We start from the raw sequence: 27,029 nt of genomic DNA on the forward strand, positions 1-27,029 counted from the left end.
AGACACAAAGCACAGCAGACTAACATTTCAGTACATAAATTCTTTCTACATTGATCGGTTAAGGTTTCGTTCTACTGTACAGCTCTGTAAGCCGGGTGAAGATATCAACTGTGTACAGAGGTTCGTTTTTTTGCTTACATTATTTTTTCTAACATTTGTAGTACGTAGCTCTCAACTGGAACAAAAATTCATTTAACTAAGGGTGATCTGTGTTTTTTATGAGCTGATTGAGGCCTATTTTTGTTTCCATTTGCTTCGCGTTTGCAATAGATGGGAAGAGAATTTCAAATGGAGTATAAAACATTGACAACCAGTGTCAGGCTCCGGCATTGGCGGATCAACCAAGGAGCGGAAGGAGCGTGAGACCTAGTCGGCGTTGTTTCCCTTAAATATCACAGTTAGAAGGGCCTCAACTGCCATTCCGCTCTGGGCCTCCAAATAGCTTGACCCACCGCTGGGCGCCGGTGAACTCTTGTGTTCATAAAATGTTGTGTTCACAAAAGTACTATTCCCAAAGAAGAACCCATCCTCTGGTGTACTGAATTAGATGTTTGATCATGTCACGAAAAAGACACCGGACAAGTAAGGTTTTAACATGTGACCCTTACTTACCATACTAACATACCAAAATATTTGAAAAGAAGTAATGAACTCTGAACGGTAATTATATTTGCACATCCATTACACAGTGTGGTACCTTTAAAGACATCTCGATCATCTCAAGTAATAATCACAATGATTATTTAATTAAAGGGTTTCAAATATTTTGCTACTTTGCTAAGGTTCAAGATGGTAAGGGTGGGGGGGAAGTGTGTTCCAAAGCAACACTTTTAAAGGTAACAAAAAACATTTCACTTGTTGTTACTAAAAGATTTCTTCTTGGGTGATCCTTAAAGTCAACGTAAAGTGGCTCCAGGATTGATTAAAACACGGTTTCTCCAGAGGTTACAAACACAACACGCCAAAGCTACATATTACACTCGTAATCTCAAGTTGGAATTGTTTAGGTACAGAATAAGGAGAGCTTATGAATTACCTATCTATCCTACCATCTTGAATATTGAGGGTTAGTACAATCGCAATAATAAAGAAGATTATTAACGGCTGGTGGCGCTCAGGAAGAATGTTATAGTGTATACGAACCCAGTAGCATGTCTTCGATGCTTGGTTCCCAACACACCCCCAGTAATCAGTGTTGTCGTTCCATGTTTTCTCCTGTCTGGCGCAGCGTTCTCTGGAACATGGCCAACAGAAACATCTCGTGTTCTTGCATTACCGTACACCACGGACCTTGGCGTGCGAAAAATTGCCTTACCAGAAGAGGAACAATGGTCCAGCATAAACCACACAGCACATCGTTTGGGTTCAGAAAAACGGGAGGGATGTTGCTCCATAACCCTAAAGCAGAAGCAGTAGCAGTAGCGGCAAACGGTTCAACCACACGTACACGTTCAGCAAGTAAAACGAGTCAAAAATATGGCTTATAAAGTTGATAGGACATAGTTTATGGTTATGATCTGTTTTTATTTCCCTTTCTTGGCCAGAGCCATACGCGCACACACATACACTCCGGCACACTGTCTTGCCGCGGATGTGTATGTGTTACGGGAGGATATTTATGAACGACATATGGAGGAGCCGCCAAGTTCGCCCGAGGGCACACATTTCTGAGCTAGGTAAGATTGGTAAGGCCGTACAGACTCGCCACATCAGCAGCAGGTGCTACTGTTACTGCTGCTGCCAACCCGACCCATCATCACTATCCTGGCGAAAGTGTGCGATACTCGCTGGAGATAGTCCTGGGTACCATAGTACTTGGCTCGGAAAGAGGTGGTAAAAAACGATAAAATTTTCAAAGAGTCTCTGTGCGTGTTGCTTTCTTTTTTATTTGTTGCCACCATTCGATGTACTTCTGGGCTAAGTTATAAGGCGGAGTTCCACGTGGTTAGGATGTATGTCGACAGTTCCAAGGACGACGTTCAATCAACTGCTTCAGCGTGGCAACGACAGACGACGTTCCTTTTACACACCAGAGCCTAAGAGGGCAATTTCGAGATCTTTAACCATCTTCTTTTGCTGCTCAGTTCTGGGGCCCATCCGCTATTCTACCACCCTGAGATGTACTAGAGAAAATACGCGAAGAGGAACTTTTGTAGCCCATTTTGCGGCAATTATGTTTCGTGTTTCCTTCCATTTTTGTCAGTTTGCATCTGGCGACGGAATAGTCATGGTAATGACATAAATTTTACTTTACCAACCATCGCACCAACAGCGGAGCAAACTTTGACGAATTATGTTAGCTTTCATTCTTTTTTGTAAGTTGCTTAGCGGGCTGTTCAAAAGATATGCTAGATTATTACACCCGAAAAAGAAGTGTGAATCGTTACATGCTTCTGAAGAAATGGGTAGGTTTTATGTAGCATCCTTATAAAGAATGTAGCTGGTTTTTAAGCCATTGAAATGTGGTATTTTTTATGTCACCTTTTCCAACCAAACTCTCGTCAAGACGCATGTTTTAAGCGTGCGCAAAAAGGCGAAGGTCCGACGGCGATGTGTTTCTTATTTGCAATGTAAAAAAGAATACAATTTTCGCTACTTATTGATAGCCATACAATTATGTAGCACATTTTCTAGTTGATATTAATTCAAATTTATTTAAAATGCTTTTCTGCACTATTGAGCAATGTATACGGGCAAGACGCTTCCCAAAAGAATAAGCAAGATGTCTTTATTTGCCAGCATTGAAAGATATGGAAAGATATTAAGGCATTCTTTCTCTATACTTACGGCGACGATCTTCAGAACTATTGGGTTTCGTTTCCACACCTTTACTTAACCATAACATTTTCTCTTTCAAAATTTGTTGCTCTCACGGGTTGGGCTTGACTAACTTTGTTTGACGTGTCCATAAACAACTCTTACGTAAGTCTTTCACTAGTGTACGGTTCGTCACTTTCCTTAGGCTACTAGCTGGCACTAACTACCAGCTTAAAATCCGGTAAGAGATAGAGTAAGAGAGAAATTGAGACAGATTATATCGAAAGCGTGTGTACACGCGTGTGTATCACCACTCCTAAACTGACCTAAACGAATTAACACACAATAACGGCACGCAACACGAAGTGTCACTTGCACTTGCACACCCCTCTCGAGTCGCACACGATGCAAATATCTGTCACGGCGCGTGTGTCCGTAACGTATCGGCCGCATAAGCTAACAGCGCGGATCATCTCACGTCTCGCACGGGACCAACAGGCTGGCTGGCTGGTATGTTGTTGGCCCGTTAGCCATAATCACCGGTAGCAAAACAGGAACAACAGACAAACGCCAAACATTAAAAAACCGAACGACATCAGGTATAACAACAAACACACATGGTACCTTCACTTCGGTACTGCAAACACCTTGCTTATCTTATCGCACTCGGTTGTGTGAGTAGTTTTTTTTTTGTTACTGCTTCTTACAGAAAAAAGAAGAGACTCCAAGCGTATCTTGGAAACCGTGCCTTAACCGACTGCCGACGGATCCACTAAATCTAGATAATGGAGACGCGTACGGCGGGTCGCTCCAGATTTGCTGTCGTACCGTCGAGAAGCGCAAACGGGGGGCCCACTATGTATGGCATGTGAGTGTGTTAAGCGTGAAAGGAAAATGTGCACACACAGTATGGAAAACTAAACGAGAGTTTATTGCTTGCAGTCGAGATCGATGCACTAGTTTTTTTTTTTTGTCTTTTTCCGTCCGCGACTCGTCCCGAGACAACGAATGTCAACCTATGGAAAGGGGTTAGGGCGGAAGGTTGTAAATAACATAGAGGAATGTTTGTAATTGGCAGCATATCTCATATCCATTTTTGTACTAATCATGGGATATTTTAACGGTGATAGCTATTACAGTTTGCTTAAATGTGTCCAGTAAGTATTTCCAAGTTTGTTTGTGACAAAAGTATAATATAGCTGTTGTTGGAGGATTTTGAGACACTTTGAAGCGTAATTGAATACGTGATGGAAAAAAAAACAGATTTATTCGATCTTTCATTCATTCAGCCAAACATTAATTTGCAAGGGGAAATAATGAATGGAAGGTTTAACCTCCGTAATATTTTTTTACAAAATATCAGCTAAAAAATTTCTATAGGTTAACGAACGTAGAATCGCGCTGCACCATGTATTTTGTTATTTGATTTGTAATGTTGATTTCTTAACTATAAAATAAATGTTTATTCGAAGCAATCCATTTAACGGCACTAGAACTGTTCTGCTTAAAATATGGTTTCATCATCTTACGAAGCATGTATCGAGATAGTACTATGTTTTGTATCACTACTAAAAAAAAAGTGAATTAAAAAAATCTAATATTAATATAATATAATATAGAAATTTGGGGCGACACGGTGGTCGTGGCAATAACGGCGCCGGTCTTCAGACGGCAGAACCGGGGATCAAATCCCATCCAAACCGCCTCCCTTTACGTCAAGATCACTAGCCCAAAACCCGTACTCTGTCAACCTTTTAATAACCATCGCTCGTTTCTTCGTTGCTTCGCTTTTTCACATTACCTTTCACCGGGTATGGGGAGAAGAGTGAGCAAATATTGATTTACGGTTTGTTATCAAACATTACCCCTGAGATCTTTACACTATTTGTATATTCTCGCCTACCGACATGAACCTTGGTGGTTCTCGGTGGTTGGTGTTTGGTGTGGCGCAGTGGCACATTTTGATGCACCGCAAACTAGAGAATGCAATAAGACCAGATGCATCTAACAAGCGGGGGGAAAACGAATAGTAACGGTGCGAAAGGGAAGATAGAGAAGAAAGGTGTGAGAGATGAATACACCAACCGGGCTGGCGCCAGTATGCATACACAAGGGTATGGGTAGTTCATGCGCTCAGAGATAAGAAATAACCGAGCTACCTGAATACGAATAGAATGCGCTCGGTTCGCTCGGCAGGCAGATCGTTTCCAGTTGCCATTCACAACCGTTTTGCTGTCTCACTATTTTTATTAACTCCATTTGCTACGGTGTGCCTAGAACGGTAACTAAGATAAAAGGACTGTCTCTTCACTGTGGTGAATTATTTAAAATGGGAATTTTAAAATGAAAAATATTGTTTGCACCTTGTTTACCCCTGAAAGCTATAAGAGGTAGGTTTTCTTTTTAACAAAATTGAATTATGATAATAAGATTGATCAAAAAAGTAAATCAGATTCATTGAAAATAGCGTAGTTCAAGAGCTACTAATAAATCTATCATCACGGGTGATGGATGAAAATTGGACAAAACTATTGCATTGGTATTTTAGGAATATATTGTTTCGTTTGGTTTCCTTTTGATGTTTTTTTCAGACAAAAAAAATAGTTTTATTTATATCGCTAACGTAAGACAGTTGTATTGTTAGTGAGCTAAAATGACTAATCGTGTATATTGGAGAAAAAAGGGTGGCTTTTATCTACTCTGAGCATTGTTAGATTGAGAGTAGAGCGCTTACCAATGAAACTATAATAGCGTCGCTATGCCACATGCTCCAATGCCCCAGTTTGTTGTTTAGCAGACAACTACATCCCTCTTTCGATTATGATTAAGAGGATGACATTTTATTTAATTCGTAGATCACGTAGAAATTTCGGTATTATGCAAAAAAATGGTTAAGAATATTTTACCCATATTTTTAGCTAACGCATTTACTTCCAGTGTCAAAAAACTATTACTCTATGCTGCAATTAAAAACAAGTAGAAGTGCAAGCGAAAGTGTCGCCGGTATGCAAACGAAAAGACCCGATGGATCAAATCCCATCCGGATCGTTCCCCCCATAGTGACGAATGACTTTCCAAACTTCAAGGAATCATGAAGTCTGGCAAACCGTTATATGACAACGCAAGACCACGCACCCGTTTGGTCAAGAAGCAGAAGAAGAATTTGATTTGTAATCGTTCTAAATTGACCTCGTATTTGTTTGTAACATTCTTGAAACCTGGAGAAGCTGAAGAAGCAAAACCCCGTTTATTTTGGCCGTTACCTGAACGTTTCTAGTGCTTGCCGCTGGTGGCCAGTTGATTGAAGAGGTTTGCCGATAAGCACTCATCTACATGCGGCTTGTTGGATTTAAGATAATGGAACCGCCGGAATTGATTCGGATAATTGGATTGATTGTTAGAGTAGTAGCTGCTCACCTTGTTTTTTGTGTAAACGCGTTACGCGCTCTTTGAACGGTCCACTAATTTTAAACGCTTCGCCTTAAACTTTCACGCTCTCCCTCACCTTTTGGCGTGTTGCTATAATACCACTCTTTAACTGGTCACCAATTGCACAATCAAAACCACACAAAACTGCTCTGCTCGGAAGCGCAGGAACACGCGCTAGAGATTTTCCGTTTTTTATAATTTTTTAAAGAAGGGGGATTAAAAAATACGCATTGGCATAAACAGCAGTAAAAAGGGAAAAACTAATCGTAACACTCTGAGTAATTGCACTAAATTTAAGACACTCGAACACTTCTACTACCACTTTTGCGGAGAGTAAAAACCGATACGTTTTGTTGCACTACACCGAAGAAGTAACCGGAGAAGTAACTTTTGCGCATACATCACACTTAACTTCGCGTCGCGTGTTTGTGTGTATGTGAGTGATGAGTGAGACGCGAGTTCGTAAATAGGGGTTTGTTATTTTTGGACTCTTTTCCAATATATTCACTACATGCATATATAAGGACCTGGGAACAGTGAATTTCCACAGTATTTAAATGAAGAAATGAATATGTTTTACATTGCTAATCGTTGTGCAATGAAACAAGAATGTTTTGCAAGTTTTTGAAAGCACCTGCACCACAAACAAGCTGGATATATTTGCGAATTCACTTAAATATTGTGGATTTAGGATAATACAGCATTGATAACAATCCAAGGTTTGCAGTAGTCCTACTTCTACTCAGACAACTGCCGGATACAAAAAAGGAAAAGTTGATCGTTTCTTGATTATAAGAAACTCTAGTCTTCTGCAAAGTCTTTGCTGCAAGTCTGGCCACTGCCAATACAAATAAATAATGCAGTAAGATTTCGCAATCTCGCTTGTTTGCGTGCCGTTTTTGTTGAATATTGATCGTTGTCGTCGCTAAGGCTCGTGCTCGTTATCCTGTGCACGTTATTACTTCTTTTTGGGTTATAAGTTCTTCATTAAGAATAAAGTTAAAAGTTAAGAATCTATTATCAAGATAATACCACTTGGACAATAAAATATTTAAAACAGTAATGAATTATTCTACCTGAATGGTATGGTACTGGGGAACCACGGAAGATTTCCGGCAACGAACACGACACGGTCGCTTACTTCTTTACGGTTGTGTTCTGTCTGTTTTGTTTACGTTTCGCATGGTTTCTGTGCGCTACCAGTGTTCCAGCAGTGCTGCAGTGCTTTGTAGATGCTGCTTAATAAGCGCTTAATGCGAACGCGCACACATTTCCGATCACTTAAATCCAACTTAATATTGTTTTTTTTTTCTTCTTTTCTCTACCCTTTCCTTAATTGTTATTACTATTTCCTATTGCTCGTACCCGTCCTGCCTCCTTAGGGTTTGTGTGTGTGTTTGTGTAAGTAACTTCACAAGAACACCCAGCCGCAGCAGCGACGACAACAACAACAAAGAAAAACTCCACTTAATCACAGGCCAAACAAAATCGCACAGCGGCCGAAAAAATCAGGGCCAGCAGCTAAATTACGCACTCCGCACCGCAACACTTTACGGTGACACTGTACACTGGTTTGACGACGATTTGCGTTGCGTTGACTTTAAAAGTAGATTTGGCGCTCTCGTATGCAGCAGCGGTCCGGCTGGCGTACGTCGACACGTATGAAGCGTAACGATAGATCAAGCACCGACGAGACCAACCAAACGGGACGAATTATACGCCGCATGTGTGTATATGGGGCCCGTAGCACAGCATAGCACGCCGTACTACAGCAACCAAGCAGTTTAGCAGAAAGAGATGATGATATTCTCTAGCCACCACAGTTCTCTCGCTTCGAACACGCTATCGCTCTCGCACCGCACGCGCTCACACGCGCGCCTTTGGTTGGTCGTGAGAGAGAAGCCAAAAACACGCGAGCGAGAGCAAGAAAGCAATAGAGCCCTTCCTAGCCCTTCGAGGATGACTACTGCTTGAACGGTTTGTTCCAATCGCCCTCACTCTCGCTTTTTTCTCTCGTTCTCTCGCACACTGTGCATCACCATTGGGGAGGCTGCAATTGGTTCATTTAGACACCAACGGAAAAACACACAAACAACACCCATCCGGTGCTGGGAGGGAAAACTGAACCCTCTTGGTCTTAGTGCACACTGGCGCTCCTCCACAGCCTGTTCTGTGTAGCTCTGAAACACACGCTTTCCTCTTCATTCTTTTCCCTGCCTTTTTTCCAAACATCCAACGAGAACGACTGAGAACAATGCTATATGTGTATGTGCTTTGTGCGTGCGCGCGTGTGTGTTTATCTTACATTTCCTATTCGAGAACTCTTCCCCCCATCCAGGATACGCTTCGCTCCTGTCCCTTCTTATGGTGGTGGTTGGCGTTGTTTTGTCGTTAGTTTGATCTTCCTTTCGCGGCATAGTTTATGCCCTTTCGGGTCCACACACATTCGCTTTGGATTTTTTTCCATTCTCTTCTCTCATTTCTGTCTTGTTCAGTAGTAAATGGCCTAACACATCCTCCACCAGACAGATAAAGAAGCTTACTAAGGCACGCGACATGTTTTGCCGTAGACGTATACTAGATTTTCGAGTAATCGTCAAGTGCACGTGGTCACATGTTTGGACGCAGATGTGAAGAGAAAAGGAGAAAAACAGTGGTGGGGAGGGAAGTAATACACTTCGAAGTGTAGGTTAGTTATGCTCAATAATTTACGGAATAATTCAAGTTATCCATTTTTATTTACATGCAAGAACGCCGACTACATTCATAGTACGCACGGTTTCGAACCTTTCAGTAAAAGAAAAAAATGGTACTCTATATGTACAGATATGCTGTGTTTGCTTATATTTATATTTCTAGAGCATCTATCATATACTAGAACGCGAGGTTTTGGAGAATTGCGATTCTTCAAATAATATTTGAAGATTTTTGTTAAACAATTACTACAATTCTAATGCATTAATTGGTCTGTTTTATCTTTTGCTTTCCTGTTTCTTTTTTATAACTTTTACTGAAAGCTGTTTTCGGAATAAAACATATATTAAGAACATTATTGACTTTTCCCTGTGATGTTACTTGCTTATTTCACTTTCTCGTCCCTTCATGCATCGCAGCAAATCAGCAACGCAGAAGATATTCACATTTTCAATCTGTCCTTAACATTTTCTCCCTGCACATTCCGAGACACTCATACCCGCCAAAGGAGCATTCGATCGTGAGGAGCGTCAAGTGTCTCGTTTACGCTCGTGCTCGTGTGAAAACTGGCTCTAGAAGATAAATATTAGATGGCATAGAGTTTTGATTTACTTAACCCACACAGCCGTGCTGGTAGTACCCACGTTCGACGTGAGCTGTCCCAATAACTTGTATGCATTTGTGGCACTTCGGTCGGCAGCCTAGTATGCAGGTAAGCAAAGGAAGCAATTTACGGCGGGCTTACAGTGTGATAGAGGAGGATTGAAATGGAATTTCCGTTCCGTGTGTTATCTGTTTTTTTTTTCTCTCACGAAACCTTATGCTGCAAGACCAAAGATTGCCCAGGTGAAAACGAACCACGATATCACGTTTGTAGCAACCATTTATAGCACACTTCACCAAAACACATCAGAAAAGAAGGCAGCTGAACAGCAAAAAAAAAGGCAATGAAAAATTATTGTTAATACAAAATGAAACTTACAAAACAAATTTGTGAAATGTGAAAGAAAATGTAACAAATAAATGAAGCAAAGAAACACTAAACATGAGGTGAAGAATAGTAAGAAAAACATAAACAAGTGAAACCGCTGCTAGGCGAAGGAAAAACAAAAGCAAAACAATGAACAATAGCAGCACGGCAAAATGAAGCATGGGCGGAGCTAGGTGCCCTTTTCCCCGTTCGCTAGGAGGTGTCATGGGCGAATGGGCAACCTTAGCTCCGCCCCACCGACGAGCGTGTGCTCGGCCTGTGTACACTGATTATGGGAGCCGCTCGACATAATCTGTGCGTCCATGATATATATAGATCCTGACGGTTTCGGCTTCTTGGTGCCCTGTAATTGCATGTGTGTACTACTCGTGTGAAAGCGGCACAGCTTTCTTCCGAGCACCCACGGTACCGAAGGGTACATATCAATTTATAACTCTTCCATGAACTCTGTCGACCGAGTCGCGACCGAGTCGCGACCGTGTCTCAAAACGAACTCCCGTAAGGTATTGGGGGTAAGAAATGAACCATAACCAACCAGAAAGAAGGAAAGCAAAACGAGCGTCGTAAAGAATGGCAATACAAATTTGATCGATAGAAGCACCACTCAAGATAGAACTACCACCGCAAACAGTGTTTTTACTGTACCCACACGGAGATGTGATGTGTTGGTGCCGCAGCTTCAGGAGAGTAAAGTTGCATGCAACGCTACGTGTACATTAAATTGTATACATTTGCTAGTTTGTAGCTACATTTACTTTACGAACTTGTAAACTCGAAGATGTCCACTCTCAACAATGTGGCCATTCGTGATAGTTTCACAGAACGGGAAATGGAAGGCTGGCGGCAAAAAACATGTTTCAAATACAAACAAAAGTTTGAGTTATGTATGAAGTCCTTTCAGTTAGATGAAAATCCAGAGATCCAACAAAATGCAGACCACAAGGTGCACTTGTCTAATACAAATATAGGTAATGACTCGAAATGGTTCTTACTAATTTCATTACGTTACTTTCATTGCGTTCTCGGACGGTAACTTGGATAGATATTTGGATTCCGGGCAAAGATTATCGGTAAAGGAGGAAAAACTCATAGTAGACCCGGGCAAGTAACTTGTTAAAATTAAGCTCACTTTTTAAAATAAGTTCACTTATCATGTTCACAATGTATTAGATCTTGTTTCAAAAGGGGAAGAAGTTCGCTATAAGACGAGATTTTGACCGAGATCTGAGGCGTCGTCAAGCTGTAGGCAATCGACTGCCGGTGTTGGGGAGGGTCTATTAATCCGTAGAATAACTTCTAACTTGAACAGTGCATTCAAATGATGGTAAGGGATAACCGTATAATCTCAAGAGAACAGTAGCGAAATGATCGCTATTTGGGATGGTTCGGTGGCCGAGGTGACGGCGGCGCTGGTCTTCTCACTCGCCAGGATCAGGCATCGAATCTCATCCGATTTGTCGTCTCGCTGTAGTAACGATTGAACCTAGGATCAAATCAACTCAACATCTCCAAAAATGGAAAGCCGAGATCTCTAGATAGGTTTGTTTCACGTTTACCACACATATCGCTCTCTATATCGACCAAAAAGGATGATGAAAAAATAAATGAACAATTAGTTATAAGCTAATGTTCCAAATTGTGAATCGTTTGTTGATGCATTATTTATTTAAATGAGTTCTTATTTTGTAGTCACTTTCTTTCTAGTATGTTGTGCTGTTCAAGCGAGTTAGTCTATGATTATCAAAAAAAGTATTTTTAAACTGTGTGCCTACATTCTGGCGTAAAAAGCTGTTTATTACTTTGAAAATACCTATTCCCTTAGCATCCATCACAATTTCCTTCAAACGAATCATCACTAACTGTAGGCATTAGTTCTCCAGGAGCATTATCATTTTGGCATCGCATTTTTTTTGGTCCAATCTTTTGGTCCATCGATGATGATGATGATGATGATTTGCCCAACACGCAGTCTCAGCTCAATGGTACACTGTGTGTAAATATATTAATTTATTTGACTCTTATGGTAGTTGGCGATCATAAAAGTCATTATTTATGATGTTAACCTTAGCTGCTACTCTATCCTCCGCTGGTATCTCGCCGTTCATCCATCCGCCTAAAACCGCATGTTAGGAAGGGCAACATTCGCACACCGGGGACGATGGACGGAAGCAAAGGAGTGCAAACTTCTGCCACTGTGGAGTTTCCTAGGGCTCGGTTCCACGACATTCCACAATCGTTCCTATTTGTTTGTTTATTTCGTGTTGCTGATGATAAATGATGCGCCTGCTTTTCCCTCCAGTCAGCCCTACAGTATGCACCCCTTCAGTTTATCACAAAAACACACACACACACATACACACACAAACACACACAAACACTGTCCATTTCTGTTCATTAGAATCGACTTTAGGGGCATAGGTGGATTTATTTTTGCCCTCAAAAAATCCCCCAGAACCTTTTGTCATAATACAGTGTCCGTAGCCTGGGCATTGCCTCGGGGTCTTTTGTGTTTGCGAAAGGCCTACATTTAGGGGCAAACCCACAATCGATCGTCCCTCCTTTGTATCCTTTGTATTTGCTCTCTATCAGTGCCCAGCGTGCGTATGTGTACGCGCATTGTTGATATTGATGCTACCCAATGTGCGCAAACGAATGGTCCTGCACACACCTTTAGCGCACCTCACACCGTGGACGTTATGTTGCGCCCGATGAAAAGCGGGAAAAGCTGCTTCTGTTCCCTGGTTTTGTCTGTTTTGCATTGCCGCCTCGATCTTTTGATAAATATCTGTGCGCACTCATTTACAGCCCTCTAACAAAAGGGGGCATTCGAATGTTTGTCCATGTGGCTGTTTGGTTTAGTTTTATTAGCCTTTGTGGGCACACAATTACACTGCGAAACAAATCGACCTGGCTACATTGTGCCAGTCACGCCTCTTATAAGTCAGGAATCTTTCCTGTACGTTTAAACATATTTTACGTTACTCATAGCTCAGAGATGATTTTGAGGTTTTTTTGTCATTGTTTTGTTTTGCTTTGCTGTTATGTTATGCAAACACACCTTGTTGAGAAATATTTAAGGTAGGGGGCTACTTACGCTAAGCCAACTTTATAGCGATCCTTTTTTGTTAGCCCGTTGAATGTGTACTAAATAAATATATTATTGGCGTTTTGTATATATTAAAACTTATCTAGTCTGACCCCAACTAATTCTTTCAATAACATGTATAGAAACATTTTAGAAACATTTAAGCTTTCTAAGGCAATTTTGATCTCGTTTTTCTCCGACAACTTCACAAAACTTCGTCAGAGTCACAATTTGGTTTTATCGGGCATTTGGGAGTTGTGACAGGGCAAAGCAAATAAGGCAAATTGAGTGTTTCACACGTGTAAGTGCCGGTGGTTAAAATTGCGAATCGAACCTTAGACTATCATGAATGATGCACTTCCTACTAACTGCTACCTCCTGACGGGCTTCTACCACTATCGCCACTGAGTGTTCTATGCTGGCGTAGAATTAAAACCTCAATATAAGCTCTACCACACTGCCTATGCTTTAAACTCGCTTGCTTTCATCTCGCTTACGCTCCACGCTCATCCACACAATCAAAACCGTTCTTCAAACGATTCACGAGCCAAATAATGCACATTCTGTCCTGTCATCACTGTTAAGCGAACAAATCTATCAGCGCTCAGAGGCAACAGCAGCAGCAATAGTGCCCCCCAGTATCCCTCCAACGCGCTGATTATTTTCTTATTTTTCCTACCTGATGGCCCCCATCAGCCTTGCCTGAGCTGCTTGGTACATTCGGGCCAGTAAAACAGAGCCGGGCAAAGGCCAAACGGAAGCATCTCTCTGTCATCCAGGATTAGCCTGCGATGTTGCTTTTCGTATTGTGTCTATAGGTGTCTGACAAAGCACCCCTTTTCTGTTCTTTACCGCCTTTCTCCGTGCCCATTTTCCCATTGTCCATGTCACTCTCCTTCGCCAAATCCCAAACTTGGGCCACGTGCACGCGCCGGCCAATGTGACAACGTCCGGACTCGGTGTGGCGGCTTTTCAGGTTAGTTTTCAATCAGATATTGCCTAGAGCAAATACTACAAAGATAAAACTAACTCAGACACACACATGAGCATATATATCCAGCCGCACTCATTGCTAGTGGTAAAGATTCCTTTTATCGTTGTGCGCCACGTTCACTCTCCGCACACTTTATTGCCGTAATGTTTTTCATCCGTGTCGCGATTGATGAAGTGTGGCAACTCATCTGTGCATCGCACACTCACGCACGCCCAACATGTTCCTGGATCCTGGATGTTTACTTTTCAATTTCAGCTAATTTAAATCTGCCACTTTGATAGATTTGCACGTGTCGCCTGATGTCTGGTAGGTGCGAAAGGGCGTAGTAGTTACGGCATGGGGGCAGCATTATGGTGGCTGGTAATCGGAATCCGCCTTCTTCCTATCTCCTATCTTCCTTCTTCCAGACTGAGAGTGCATGAAAACGCATAGATAGGTGTGCTGTGGAAGGAATTGGTGCGTTAACTTAAACGCTAAAGAGATAAAATTAGCCAGTCCAATAGAGAAACACATTAAGACCCTACATCTCTAAGGAATACAGTAAAATAAAAGCATTTATGTAAAACTTGATCTTTTGAGATGCAGAATGATTTTTCGTCTTTCATACACCAATCGTTTAGTAAAACTATAGCCGGCAATTATAAGCACACTGTTGCACTAGTTTTATTTTGCTTTCCAGGGATTAATCTCTTTGTAATGGAAGATTGACAAGAGAAAAAAAAGACAAAAAAAGTTTGAAAAACAAACCTTGATAGATTGTCATTGCGTGTGCAAGCCTTCGCTACTAAACGGATACACACCCGCACACACAGTGTCAACGATTTCAAATCATTCGTGTGAAAAATTATTTCGAACAACATTATAGACGTCGCACGTGACCCGAGAAATCAGGCGCGTACGCTGCCGGTTTCCGTGCACCCTTCGTGAATCTTTAGTCCTGTCAGAATGTGTTTATCTTTCACTTTGGCTTAATTTGACAGTGGGCATATTGGGCTGAACATCGCACACCCGCGTCCACCCGTTTTGCTGCTTTGCCTCCAGGGAATTCCAAAATATTATGAAAATATTGTTTTTTCCATCTTACCCACCCGGCACTCTTCCCCCTCCGAACACTCACCAAGTTTTCCCCTACTACATCTCTCCTCTCGTGACGCCTTTTCGGATGCGAACATGGATAAGTTTTGGATTACCCAGATAACGCATCGCTACTGCGAAAAGACTGAGAGTGCAAGAGAACGTGTGTAGCTTGATCATATTAAGCCAATTTCCTGGTTTTACAATCTATTTGCTACTAGTATAATGGTATGCTCCGTTTATTTTCGATTCGCATCGCTTTTGTTGCACGTAAAAAGTAGTACGTAGAGGCTTTTATGCTGTTTTTTCCACTCCGGATATCTCCTTACCGTTTGAACACCGTTAAATGTTGCTTCCTCTGCAAGGGATTTTAAGTTACTTCTTAAATAATTAGGCTTTTCCTGACCTGAATAAACTATTAATATTTCTTGGATGGTCCGGTGTAGCTATTGGTGCTGGTGTAGTATTGTTTAAAATGCCCGGCTGCATTTGGCATATTAACCACACTCACAATTTAGATTACAGGGTTTACACGGCCAATCGTAAAGCGTCTAAATGTTTACACCATATTTTACATCGTCACCGTAAACCTGTTATTTGGCATCCTGATTCTCAAAATGGCTTAACGAAGATTGAATTGGTCAAACAAAATTTTGGCCGGTCAGTTTTACTAACTAGAGAGAAATGAGGATAAATAAAAAAGAATCGTGAGATTTCTGTCCTGTGTAAAATGTTGGCGAGTCTTTGGTGGTTAAGAATCTGAATGATATCTGGGTAGCATATGGATGCTACACTGGTCTTCACACAGAAGGACCAGTGACCGAGTCAGAGTCTCAGAGGCATATGTATCTCAGCATCTTGCTGTGTTGTGAACTGGCTGCACTAATTTTGATGCAAGTTAGATAAAGTTGTGGATGACTTTAAAGATGCGATTACCTTAAAGTAGTTTTCGTCAGCAGCACCACTGGGGATGTTACCATTGGTTTTTGCCTCAATAATCTACAGGCCATGGTTTTTGAGTCGCTTGATCGATCTGTGGTATGCTTCTGTCTACAAAGGTGTCTACAAAGGTAAGCCTCAAACGAATTGTCCTTCGTCTACCTTCACCTGGCATGTTACGTTGGTGGATAAGGACCAACTAAAATTGTTTAACTAGAAAATGTTTAATGAATAATTGCTTTTGACGTTATAAATGAATGTTCATCTCAAATTTATTGAAGATAGTAGAAAATTTCTTTTCAGATCTAGAGGTTTTGATAAAAACTGAAACTTGATTTAAAACTATGTTAAAAATATTGTAGGAAAACGTATACTTTCGAGAGAACATGATTGCACCAGCACATCAGCACATAAATGTCAATAAAGAATAACAAGTTATGAAGAAAATCGCAAATGTGATGAAGCGTGTAATTGTGCCAAACACACTGCAAATGTGATTTTACACGCACACTTCTATCTTCGCATAACCCAGAACAGGAGGGAAAAAACCAATTAAATGTAATATGTGAGTAATATGTTGAGGCTGCTCCTGCAATCGAGCAATCACAGTTGCCGGTGTGATTCGCTCGAGATGTGGAAATCAATTTAAAAATGGTTAACGTGCTACACACGGACGTTCTGCAAGCCCACTGCCGAAGCGCATGACGGGCACGTGTTGCAACACGAATTTTCCTACCGCATCGGTATCCTTTCTTCATGCTGTTAAACTTTCCTTCTTCCTCATCATGGTTTTTCTTGAGAGTTTACCCACCACCCTGAAAGCACACCTAACACCGATTAGTAATGGCAACCCAGCACACCAGCAGACAGTATTTATGGGTGAAGGCCGCCCATCCAGACCTACCCCGTTGCATTTTCCCGCATTTCCCTTTCGATCTCAACCGACAACGTCACCTCCGCCGCCATGATAGAGCCAAACCTGGGTAGATGGTGTACACGTGACTCGTGCAAACAGTACGTGATCAAATCGTGAGCCAATAAGATGTGGTCCATCTTTCGCGTGTGCCCCCGACATTCTTCCCCTCCTATCTTCCCTCGATCCCACCGTCTAACAGTAGCACGATGGCACGTGAAATGGGAAGCGAAATAAAAACAAGCAGGCAGGCGAAACTCTAATTTACACAGTGGAACACGTCTGGCTCTTAATGGAATCTTGATGTTGGCACAAATCGCGTTATGGGCCACTCCAAAACAACTTTATTTCAATCTACATCCTGGTAAACTCTTGGGAAAAGAGAGGTCGTCGGAGGGTGGCTTGGTCCAATTCTTTTGGGGTCGAGTGCAGTGGGGATTTATGATTCTTAGCGTAAGTAAATTACTTCCATAATCCTTGTCTTATGTTCGTTCATTCTTTGCGTCTTACTCTCTAAAGGAATGTTTTCCTTTTTTTCATTTTTTACATTTTTTCTGCACGGTAAAAAATAAGAGTTTCGTGCAGTGAAGGAAACCAACCACGCACTATAGCATAGATAATTTTTAAAAGCCTTTTTCTTTTAAATGTTTTAAGGCCATTGAAGTGTTATATGTCTTGTTGTGTTTATTATTTATTCATGAATTCTTTGTATTTATCTAAGTATGTTTTATGTGTAAATTTGCTTACTTATTGACAGGTTTACACAATTATGGAATGTGGAGTCTTAGAGCGAATAACTTAAAATTTGCGAGCTTCTTTGATGTAAAGTATTATATTATAGTTAAATATTTTACCATCCTGTCATCAGTTGAGTGCGCCTGAAGGTTTGCAATTTATTGCACAAAATATATCATGCATAACGTTTAAGCTAAATACAGCAAAGGTGTGATGTTACTGTACTCTCTTCTTATTTTTTCGGTAGATTGATTTCACCGTACAAAATATTTATCCTTTTTCCTCGAAAATATCTTTATAGTGCTACGTTTTGGTGTAAATTTAAATATTCTATCTACCTATATAGGCAAATATGCAACAATAACTCTCACCTATTCTCAAAAAGCATCGTATTTAAATGTACCTATAAATAAATAATAAATATAATATAAAACCACCACTAATTAAAGGAAAATCCATAAAGCGTGCACCGTACTGCCCCGTTTCGTATTCCTTTTTGGCCTCTGTCTCTTTCTCTATCCTCCGTCAGCTCACTGCATTTTTACCCCAGCCACAGACACAGCAAAATTATGTTGCCACATGGTGTATAACTTTGGATGAACGAGCACACAGTTTTGAGCTTGGTCATCGATTTCGATAACGGCAACAAATGTGAAAAAAACCATCCATTCTCCGTTCCTCCTACTCCACCCCTACTTTAGCTTTATCCTTTTCGGTACACACAAAACCAAAACCATTTAAATAATTGTCATCGAGTGCAAATAAATTAATGTGCAACGTAGCGGAAAAATTGGCGCAACGTAACGACCTCCCACACTGTCACATGAACGCGCACACGTCAGAGTCATATATATTGCGGACAAGATATGTTATATATGTGCCATCGCCGCCTTGCATTTTTTGAGATGGAAGGGTCACTCTTTGCGGCCAGTTTGCATCGCACAGATTATGAGTTTGCTACATCCCGGAGCCACTGGTGTGACAGGATGCACCGAAATAGTACAACATGTGACAAACAAGCATTGCTTTTTGATACAATTTTTGTGTTAGTTGTGTTGGATTACAACTAACACAAAACGTTTTTTTTAACTGCTTTTAAACTGATTTAATTTATTTTTTCTCAGGTCTTATCAACTTGTATAGACGAGGCTCCTCCTTAATGCGATCGGACTTGGCCCTACGACTTTGACTATTCCTCTATAGTCCAGGTAGAAAAGGTAAGAATAATTAATTTCAAACTCACCCTTTCATTAACGTTTATTTATAGAAAGAACACAGAACACAAATACGCAGAACCGCGATTACTTTTTTATGAATTTTATTTCTCTTTTTCTTGTGTTGACACCGCGTATTAACAAGATTTCACGCTCGTCGTTTTCCTATTATTACACACATAACAGTAAAGTTTTTCGTGTCCAATTAACATACAGACAAAATCGAAACACGATGTTTTTTTATGTTTTTGACAGTTTAAAGGACCAATTTGAAATTCTTTGAAATGGCTGCGTGACATTAACCCCTTACATGACATTTTACCGTAGTACACGAATCCCCCAGGCCAGAACCTTTTTTCAGACGTTTTACTAATTAGCGCATATTACTTGCGATTATCATGAAACGATTGTCCTGAATCTAATCCTTTCCACAAATTGTTTGACTTTATAACGGAAGAAATTTTACCAACACATTATGTTCTATCAATGTCATAAGACGGGTAATTTAACTTCCTTTCTTTTTCATTAGGAATGTATAATAATTCGATAACTGCTTACCATCAAACGTTTCAAAGTTTTCCTTACGTTACTTTTCTGCTATTGGGTATGCGTGTGGTTCTTTTTCTTCTCTCTTTCTCGGTTAAACCGTGTTTTTGGGTCGCATTAGTTTTTATTGGACGTGACAACGTCCACTTATGACGTCATGTGTTATAATTACAACATCCTTTTTCGTTATTTGTCCAGTATGAATTGTGAACAAACCATTTTTTGATACTACTTTGCTTTGAAGATAAACTTTCTACTACGAACATTTATGTTACAATCTACTATTGAACTTATTACTAATTGATTAACGGTGTACTGCACAATAAAGCATTACGCTGTTGTTTCATTCGCCAACATTTTTTAACTGCAAAAAAAAGTAAAATTAGAACCTTAGAATTGTCCAGCGATACTTTCAAACGATATGTGACGAATATATTTAGTACACAGTCTAATTTAATAGTTTCCATTTAATTGAATTCATTGAATAAAGAAACAAGAAATGTTTGGAAAATCGAAACTAAACAATAATAGACTCTTTTTTTTTATTCGCGAAGGACGGCCAGGCCAGGTCGATAATAATCGATATATATATATATATATATATATATATATATATATATATATATATATATATATTAGATATATATAAATATAATATAATAATAATAATTTATATATATATATAAATTAGATTTTGCAGTTTTCAAGCCTGCAATTCCCATATAATACAAAAATCACCTTTCTTCGGTTATCCAACAAAACCAATGTAATATCAGGAAGCCAACAAATAGATGTATTCACAACGTGAATTTACCTTTATTTAAAACAATATTTAGTAGACAGTATATTGCAAACTTTTTCCACTTTGTTACATATCATACATAACTTTGTTACAAAATAGCAAGCACTGTCACAGGACTCGCTCAGTCGTCCCAAAAACTTTACAAACGATTATTTCCAAACCATGTTTGCAAAGATGGTGGACGGCATGACTCAAAAACGATTGTGTCCTAATTGAACACAGTTGATTGTTTTTTTTTTTTTTCAAATCTGCAGAATCGTAATCGTATCGTCGTCTATTATAATAAAAAATGGCTCTCCTCGATAAAACTGCCCGGGTGTTTGAATATTTTTGTCGTTGTTTCATACATAATTTTTATTTGTTTCAAAATATTTATAACAATCACGTTTACAACTAACAAAATTCATTTCGTATGAAAGAAATATAATTTTATTCAAGCTTCATTGAAAGATCTGCAGATTCCTTTCGGATGTGCCACACTGCACATCAAATGTTGTTCAAAGTTCATTTTTATATACAAAAACGGTAGAACATTTATATAGCTAGGCAACATATCCGCCTTGCACTATATTTATTGTAATCTTTTAAAGAAATTCCCTTTTTTATGCCGCTGAAAAGGATTTTCCTTAACTACCCTCTTTTAACTTGGATCCTAAAGAATTCTTTTACCAAACGCTTGTTTATCTAAAGTAAAGAATATTTAAATTCTTGCACCAAAGTTTAACAGATAGCAATACGGCCAAGCCGTTCTATTTGTATAAAAATAGAGTTAGAAAGCGTTTAATTAGTTTGATAGAGATGGTTAATAGTTTCCATCTCTATAAAAAAAAGCAAAAAGCAGCTTAAGCAAAAAAATTGCAAAAAGTCGCTCAAAAATTATGGTATGCAACCATTGATGGCTGGAGGAAGGGATAATAGTTCCTATTCTTCTTTTTCTTTTTTTTGACACAATAACCTCGAGAGGGCTCGGCCTGCCATTTCCGGCTTCCTTGATTTAGTTTGAATATAAATGAGGAAAGAGTTAAAAGCCTATTTTAACATAGTAATAATCAATCAGGCCACGCTAAACGTCGTGAAAAATGATGATAAGCTTGAAATTCACGTTTTTTTTTCGCATGAAATTGGTTTTTTTTTTTTGTGGAGGCTTTGAGCATAACCATTGAAAATCGCATTGAAGACGTTGAAACCCTGCAAGAAAGCTGAGAGCGGGTGAATAAAAAAAAACAAAAAAAACATACTCACGGCTTATTCTTTCGCCGTCTTCTTGTCCTTCTTCTTACGCTTGCGCTGCTTTTCGTCCGCGTGCGAGTCCTGCTTCTTGGCAATGCAAACCCTACAGTACCAGTCTTCATTATCATCCGGCGGTACCTGAATGCCGACGCACACCCAGTGATACCATGCATCGCACCCATCACATCCGATCATCGGTGTACCGTCATCCACCCGGCCGCACGCCGGACAAATCCATACCGTATTCCCGTCCGCATCCGTCATATGAGCAGGGGTAGTGTTGTACGTGTCTACCAGGCTCGCATGATGATGATGGTGATGATGCACCGATTTCGATCCTTTGGACGATTCTTTCATGGCTTTTTTGGACGTTTCGCCACCGGCGAACGATTTCACCGTCGAATCTGCTGAGAAGACATCTATCAAGCGGGCTACCTTTGATCCCCGGCTAGTTGAACTTCCAACACCGGCACCGGCACTACTATCATCTGTAGCGCCGTAGTTCACGAGCGCAGATGAACTACTACTGACTGCACTTGCTGTAAGGTGGCTCGATTTAGTTGATTGCTTTAAAGCGCTAAAGGTGTCGTCACTGTCCAAACCGGCATGCAATTTCAACTGCTCTGTACCGGCGAGTCCCAGCAATGGTGATCCAATTAGTGGCACATTTTTACTAGCCTCATCTTTCTTGCTCTTGCTGCCACCGGCAGTCAAACCACCGCCTGCGACTTTCAGCTTGGGTGGGCGTGTTACCAGGGCCGATATGCGTGCCAGCTCCGGAGAAACATCGCGCTTTGAATCCCCTATGGATGTTGCTGCAACAGCGACGGCAGCACTAGATGCACCGAACAGCTGCTGGTCGGGCGTTTCCGAACGGGGCGATTGTGTGGCATTAGAACCCCCGATTTTGAGCATTAGCTTTGGCACAACGTCCCCGGACGCCTGGACGGCACTGGCTCCAGTTGAACCTACGGATGAGGACGATGCTGGACCGACAGTACTAGCGCTTCCTCCAATCGCTACCATACTGCGCTCCTTCTCCTTGCGCTTCTCCTTCTTTATTTTCTCCTTGCGCTTCTCCTTCTTTTCTTTGCGCTCCTTTCGCAACTGTTCCATCAGTGCTTCCTCTGCTCCGATCATGCCCATCGTCATCACTCCGGGTGAAGTCGCCGTACCGGCCGCAAGCTCCTTCAGCTGCTGCTCCCGCTCGCGATCTTTACTCTTGCTCTTGTCCTTTTTGTCCTTCTTCTTTTTTATCTTACCATCTTTGAGCTTGCGGTCCTTTTTGTGCTCCTTCTGCTTGCGCTTGCCGTCCTTGCTCTTACCACCCACCGTCGATTGGCTACCGTCATCGGAATCTTCGATCACGTCGACCACCAGCATGTTGGACCGTTGCGGTGGACTAGCGCCAAGTAGTACGCTGGCCGCGGGCAGTATAACGACTTGGTCCTCCTTGCACGATTCCTTGACGATCGATGTTACACCAGTCGAGCTAAAAATGCTAGCACTAGCACCACCACCAGCAGCAGCCGAAGTTGTCACTGATGTTTCATTTCTAGTGGAGGATGCTGTTTGTGTGGTGGAGACTGTATCCTTACCCGGAGATAGTGACGAAGTAGACTTGCTGACGGACAAATTGAGTAGCTCGTTCGTGCCCCCCAGCGCCATACTTTCGCTCGCACTTTGAAACAGTGATGGTGGCACAAGCGGTGCCACGTTACAGGTAGACTTTTGCAGATCGAGTGGCGTTTGGGCAAGCTTCGTTTCCGGATCCAACGGTTCGTCCAGAAAGTCGCGCTGACTGCCTCCGGCTCCGCCTGGCATCCTATTCGCAAGAGTTGGCATACGGAGCAGATTCATCGGGTTAATGCCAGGCAATCCAAACGGATTCGGTGGCATTTGAAAGCCACCGGGTCCTCGAGGTTGACCGGGATACGTCGGAGGTAACCGAGGAAAAAGTGGATTGTCAGGTATCAGACCCGGACCGGACGGTAGCGGAAAGATGCCGAAGGGCATCGTATTTCGCAACCCGGCAACCGATTGTAGCGACTGGTTAAGGTACTTGCTGTAAACGCTCGCATCTGGTGCGAACGGATTCAAAGAGCCTGGATACACCGAGAATGGGTACTGATGGCCGCTACTAGATGCGTTGCCAAATTTTTGCCCGGCTGCCACAGCTTCGTCGAGCTTTTTGTTTGCTTCCGCAAGCTTCGCCACCGTCTTTGCATCGGCTTTCGGTTTCTGCTTCGGTCGTTTTGGCTTCTTGCCACCTTCGACAGTAGTAGCAGCAGCAGAAACCGTAGCACCGGCCAATGTTAGTCTCGCCGCTTCATCCGGTGTTTTGGAGGCAAGCTCAGAAAACAGATTACCAGTAACGGCCGCTTTCTTTGGCGTTGCTGCCAGCCGCGGTGATTCGTTCATCCAAGAAGAAGCCGTCGAGGATGAGGACGAATGCTGCAGTCGGATATCGGGCGTTTTTGGAACATTTGACGAGAGCGGCGAAAAATGGCTCGGATCGTCGGGACGGAACTCACCATCCGATCCAATTGCGTACGGAGGAGGTAGTCCCTGCAAACTTACAGCAGGCGGTGTGTTAGTGTTCGTTTGTGCAGTTTGTTTGCGTTGTTTCTTTGTTGTTGGTGGTGTTGCCATAGTGGACGATACAGCGGGCACGTGCGGGGGCGATTTATCGTCATCAATCACAATCACATCCCGATCGCTCGTTGTCGTGTCTGGTTTCATACCCCGGCTTCCTTCAAATATCATCCGCCCCGGTGTGAGCGGCTTTTCGTGTTCGTCTTGAGAGGAGAAACTCGGTGAAGCCGTTATTTCCAAACTAGGATGCATTTTCTGCAACATATTGAGCTGAGCTGCTTGATCGATGTACTGTTGCTGGGATTCGTGGGATTCTTCCTGCTTGAACGAACCCACCAACGGAGGCTTTTTCGCCTGAAACGATATCGCGGCCGTTGTGGACGAGCCGATACCGCCGGTAGTATTGGACGGCTTTCCGAACAAGTTGTCCGGAGCCGGATTGCTAATGCCGGGTTTCATCGGACCGCCAAACGATGGGGTACCGAGGCCGAGCGGTCCGGGAATGAGCGGTGGTGGATGTTCCGCATCAAACTGACCACGTTGAACGGCCGCCTTTTTCGAAGCTTTTGGTACCTTCTTCGTCTTTGGCGTTGTTGGAAATGGAAGGAAATTTTGCATCGGCAATGGTGGTCTCTGCAGAAGCATCGGATCGTCCATCAACATTTCTCCGGCTACTGGTACTGGTGCATGTTTCGGAGTTGCAGATTTGCGTTTCTTGACAGCTTTTTCCTTCGGCACCTTTACCTTGGCGGGTTTGGCTGGTTTACCGGTGGTAGGGTTTGGCGATACGACCAAACCGACACCGCCGGGCATGCTACTTTCTGCTTTAGTAGCTTCATTCGCTTCTGTGCCTAGGACACTATTTTTTACGAACTGGTTGCTCAAACCAACAAGACTATCTAGAACTCTCCCGGCCACTGGCGCATCCGATGGTGGTGGTAGTTGTATGGTGAAATTGGGTTCGTCTTTTGCCACAATTGTCCCGAACGGAACGTCCATCGGAAGCGTTTGTTTTGCCATAGTTGCTGTGCCTTTTTCACCTGCCGCATGCTGCTTGTCTGATTTTTTTGACGCATTCGCCTTCTTTTTCTCCCGATCGGCTGGTTTCTTTTTCATCTTTTTGACCGGTTTTTCCTCACCTTGCGGTTTCATTAACGGCGCTAAGGGAGTAGATGTATCGGACGGTAAACCGACACCCACACCGATGCTGCCTGGTGTGCTTGCGGGAGGTGGAAGCCCAACAGCACCACCCGTCGTACCATCGATTGTACCTGGCTTAGGATAGTAATTACTAGCCGCAGATGCTAAAAGTGCTGCCGATGATACGGGACTCGGACCGTGAAGCGATGAAACACCTGCCGGCATTGAAGCTCCGGGTGGTAAGGCAGAGCTCATTTGCAGGTGGCTGACGGTGGTAAGCGCCGGTGGTATAACTGAAATCACCGGTGACGGTTGTTGCATAGGACGATCTTCCGGTATGATGGGAATCCTAGACTCAGGCAGCTTGCCTTCGCGTGCTGGCGAAATGAAACCCGAAGTGGTCATGATGACACTACTGATTTCGCGCGTCGGGCGACCCTCTTCCGTTGTAAGGACAGGTTTCGAGCCTGCCGCGAGCGTTGTATCGTCGGGTTGGGTTGGTTTGTCTGCCACTATAACATTATCGGGCCGTTTGCTTACGGTATTGATAGCGGTAGGTTCTTCATTGCCACCGACATTCGATGGTTCCTTCACCTCGATTGTCTGCATCGGTATTTCCACTTCTTCATTTATAACGACGTGCGGTATGCTAGAGCCATCATCTAAACCTTCACCAGTGCTGCTTACTTCTTCCACGCTTGTTACCATCGGTCCTCCCTTAGTGTCACTTGACGTGCCGCTGCCACTTCCACCATCAGCCAGAGCTCTTGCTTCCGATGATATCGTAGCAGCCACAGTTGCCGCGATCGCAATGGCAGCATTGTTCAGCAAGCTTTTCGATGCATCGTTGTACGCGGTTCGCTTCTCCCCATCGTTCTCGGGTCGATCGGTAGCACCATCCTCTTCGGCTTCCAGCATGAGCGGTGGCATATACTCCGGTATGTGTACCGGTCGCGTCAACACTTCGCGACTACCCGGCTTCAGGAAGTTAAGATTAGACTCCTTCGGCAGGGGGAACCGAGGAACTTCCAGAGTCAGTGGGATTGGATCAACGAATTGTACGTACTCCATCAGCTCGTCCAGATTGATGCCAATCTCTTTGTACGCGAGGGCCAGATCGTCCAGATTCGCTTCGGTACGATTGTATAGCTCGCAGTATCGGTGCATGATTCGCGATATTTCCCGCAGAAAATGCTGCGTTACATCGATCAGTAGGTCCATCGTTGAGGCGTGTGTTGAGTGCCATCCGATAGTGCGACAGATTTGGGCCACGGCCACCTTCAGCACATGCTGCGCGTACTCCTGCGACATGATGTCTGAAACGTTAAGCATAATTAGTGGTACTTATTTCTCTCGAGCTGGTTGAACCCACCTACAATCGTGTTGTTTGATTCACCAACACACAATAAGTAAAGGAGTTCGATGGCAAACTTGTTCGGCAACGCCTTACTGGCACTTCCATAAAAAAAATATTCCCCGCTTCATGCTTAGCTGCTGATTTTTATTTGTTGAAACACTCGTAATCACTTTACACGGCTTTTCACTTTACTAGGGTATAAATAAATATGCTAAATAACTACAAAATAAGCAGTGAACAAAACTAGCATTCGGTTTTAAGCATTATTCTTATTTTTGGCTGCCATATATTTTTCACCATCGATAAATATGATGCCACAGCTCTGACTCAAACACACACACACGTACACAAACAAACAAATAACACACATACACAACATACATTTGGTTATACGACAGTGTCGAACGCTAGATGTGACGCATCTGTCATTCGGACGTGAAATGAAGCCACAATACCGCACAATCAAGGTGTATGTATTTAGAAGGTGAATTTTTATCGATTTGACAGGGCAACATTTTAGTCGAGTTAAGTCAG

The 27,029-nt window shown here is 42.3% G+C and overlaps 4 protein-coding genes across 16 annotated transcripts in view; 2 read left to right on the top strand and 2 right to left on the bottom strand.

Moving 5' to 3' along the window:
* The window catches only part of LOC118513329, a 72,132-nt gene extending 64,453 nt beyond the window's left edge, over nt 1–7,679 (top strand). Inside the window, exon 5 of the mRNA XM_036059233.1 lies at nt 7,569–7,679. Coding sequence (XP_035915126.1) covers nt 7,569–7,595 — 27 coding nt within the window. The 3' untranslated portion in view covers nt 7,596–7,679. The remainder of the gene's footprint in view (nt 1–7,568) is intronic.
* LOC118512391 (pituitary homeobox homolog Ptx1) overlaps nt 1–8,263 on the bottom strand; it is a 48,700-nt gene extending 40,437 nt beyond the window's left edge. Inside the window, exons 1-3 of one of the 7 annotated variants that reach the window (XM_036057075.1) lie at nt 7,552–8,263; nt 6,175–6,360; nt 6,021–6,096 (exon numbers count right to left, since the gene is read on the bottom strand). The gene's annotated coding sequence lies outside the window, so the exon portion shown is untranslated. Of the gene's footprint in view, nt 1–2,787; nt 2,812–6,020; nt 6,361–7,262 lie in introns of those variants that run through there. The other 6 variants (XM_036056986.1, XM_036057161.1, XM_036056810.1 and 3 more) reach the window with 6 other exon arrangements.
* Nucleotides 1–27,029, top strand: part of LOC118510623 (double-stranded RNA-specific editase Adar-like) — a 136,954-nt gene that overhangs the window by 64,582 nt on the left and 45,343 nt on the right. For all 6 annotated transcript variants that reach the window (XM_036052971.1, XM_036053381.1, XM_036052701.1 and 3 more), the window contains one exon: nt 18,736–18,828. The gene's annotated coding sequence lies outside the window, so the exon portion shown is untranslated. The remainder of the gene's footprint in view (nt 1–18,735; nt 18,829–27,029) is intronic.
* LOC118510517 lies at nt 18,908–26,852 on the bottom strand. Of its 2 annotated transcripts, XM_036052487.1 has the most exons (4): nt 26,793–26,852; nt 26,511–26,686; nt 21,416–26,454; nt 18,908–19,735 (listed from the first exon to the last, which is right to left on the bottom strand). In XM_036052487.1, exon 3 carries the CDS (start codon nt 26,447–26,449, stop codon nt 21,419–21,421), a length of 5,031 nt encoding a protein of 1,676 aa, XP_035908380.1. In that variant the 5' UTR covers nt 26,450–26,454; nt 26,511–26,686; nt 26,793–26,852; the 3' UTR covers nt 18,908–19,735; nt 21,416–21,418. The 2 variants fall into 2 exon arrangements, with proteins under 2 accessions (XP_035908380.1, XP_035908460.1); XM_036052567.1 differs by having other exon boundaries at nt 26,515–26,844.

The sequence above is a fragment of the Anopheles stephensi genome, chromosome X (genome assembly GCF_013141755.1).
Source record: "Anopheles stephensi strain Indian chromosome X, UCI_ANSTEP_V1.0, whole genome shotgun sequence".
NCBI classification, from domain to species: domain Eukaryota; kingdom Metazoa; phylum Arthropoda; class Insecta; order Diptera; family Culicidae; genus Anopheles; species Anopheles stephensi.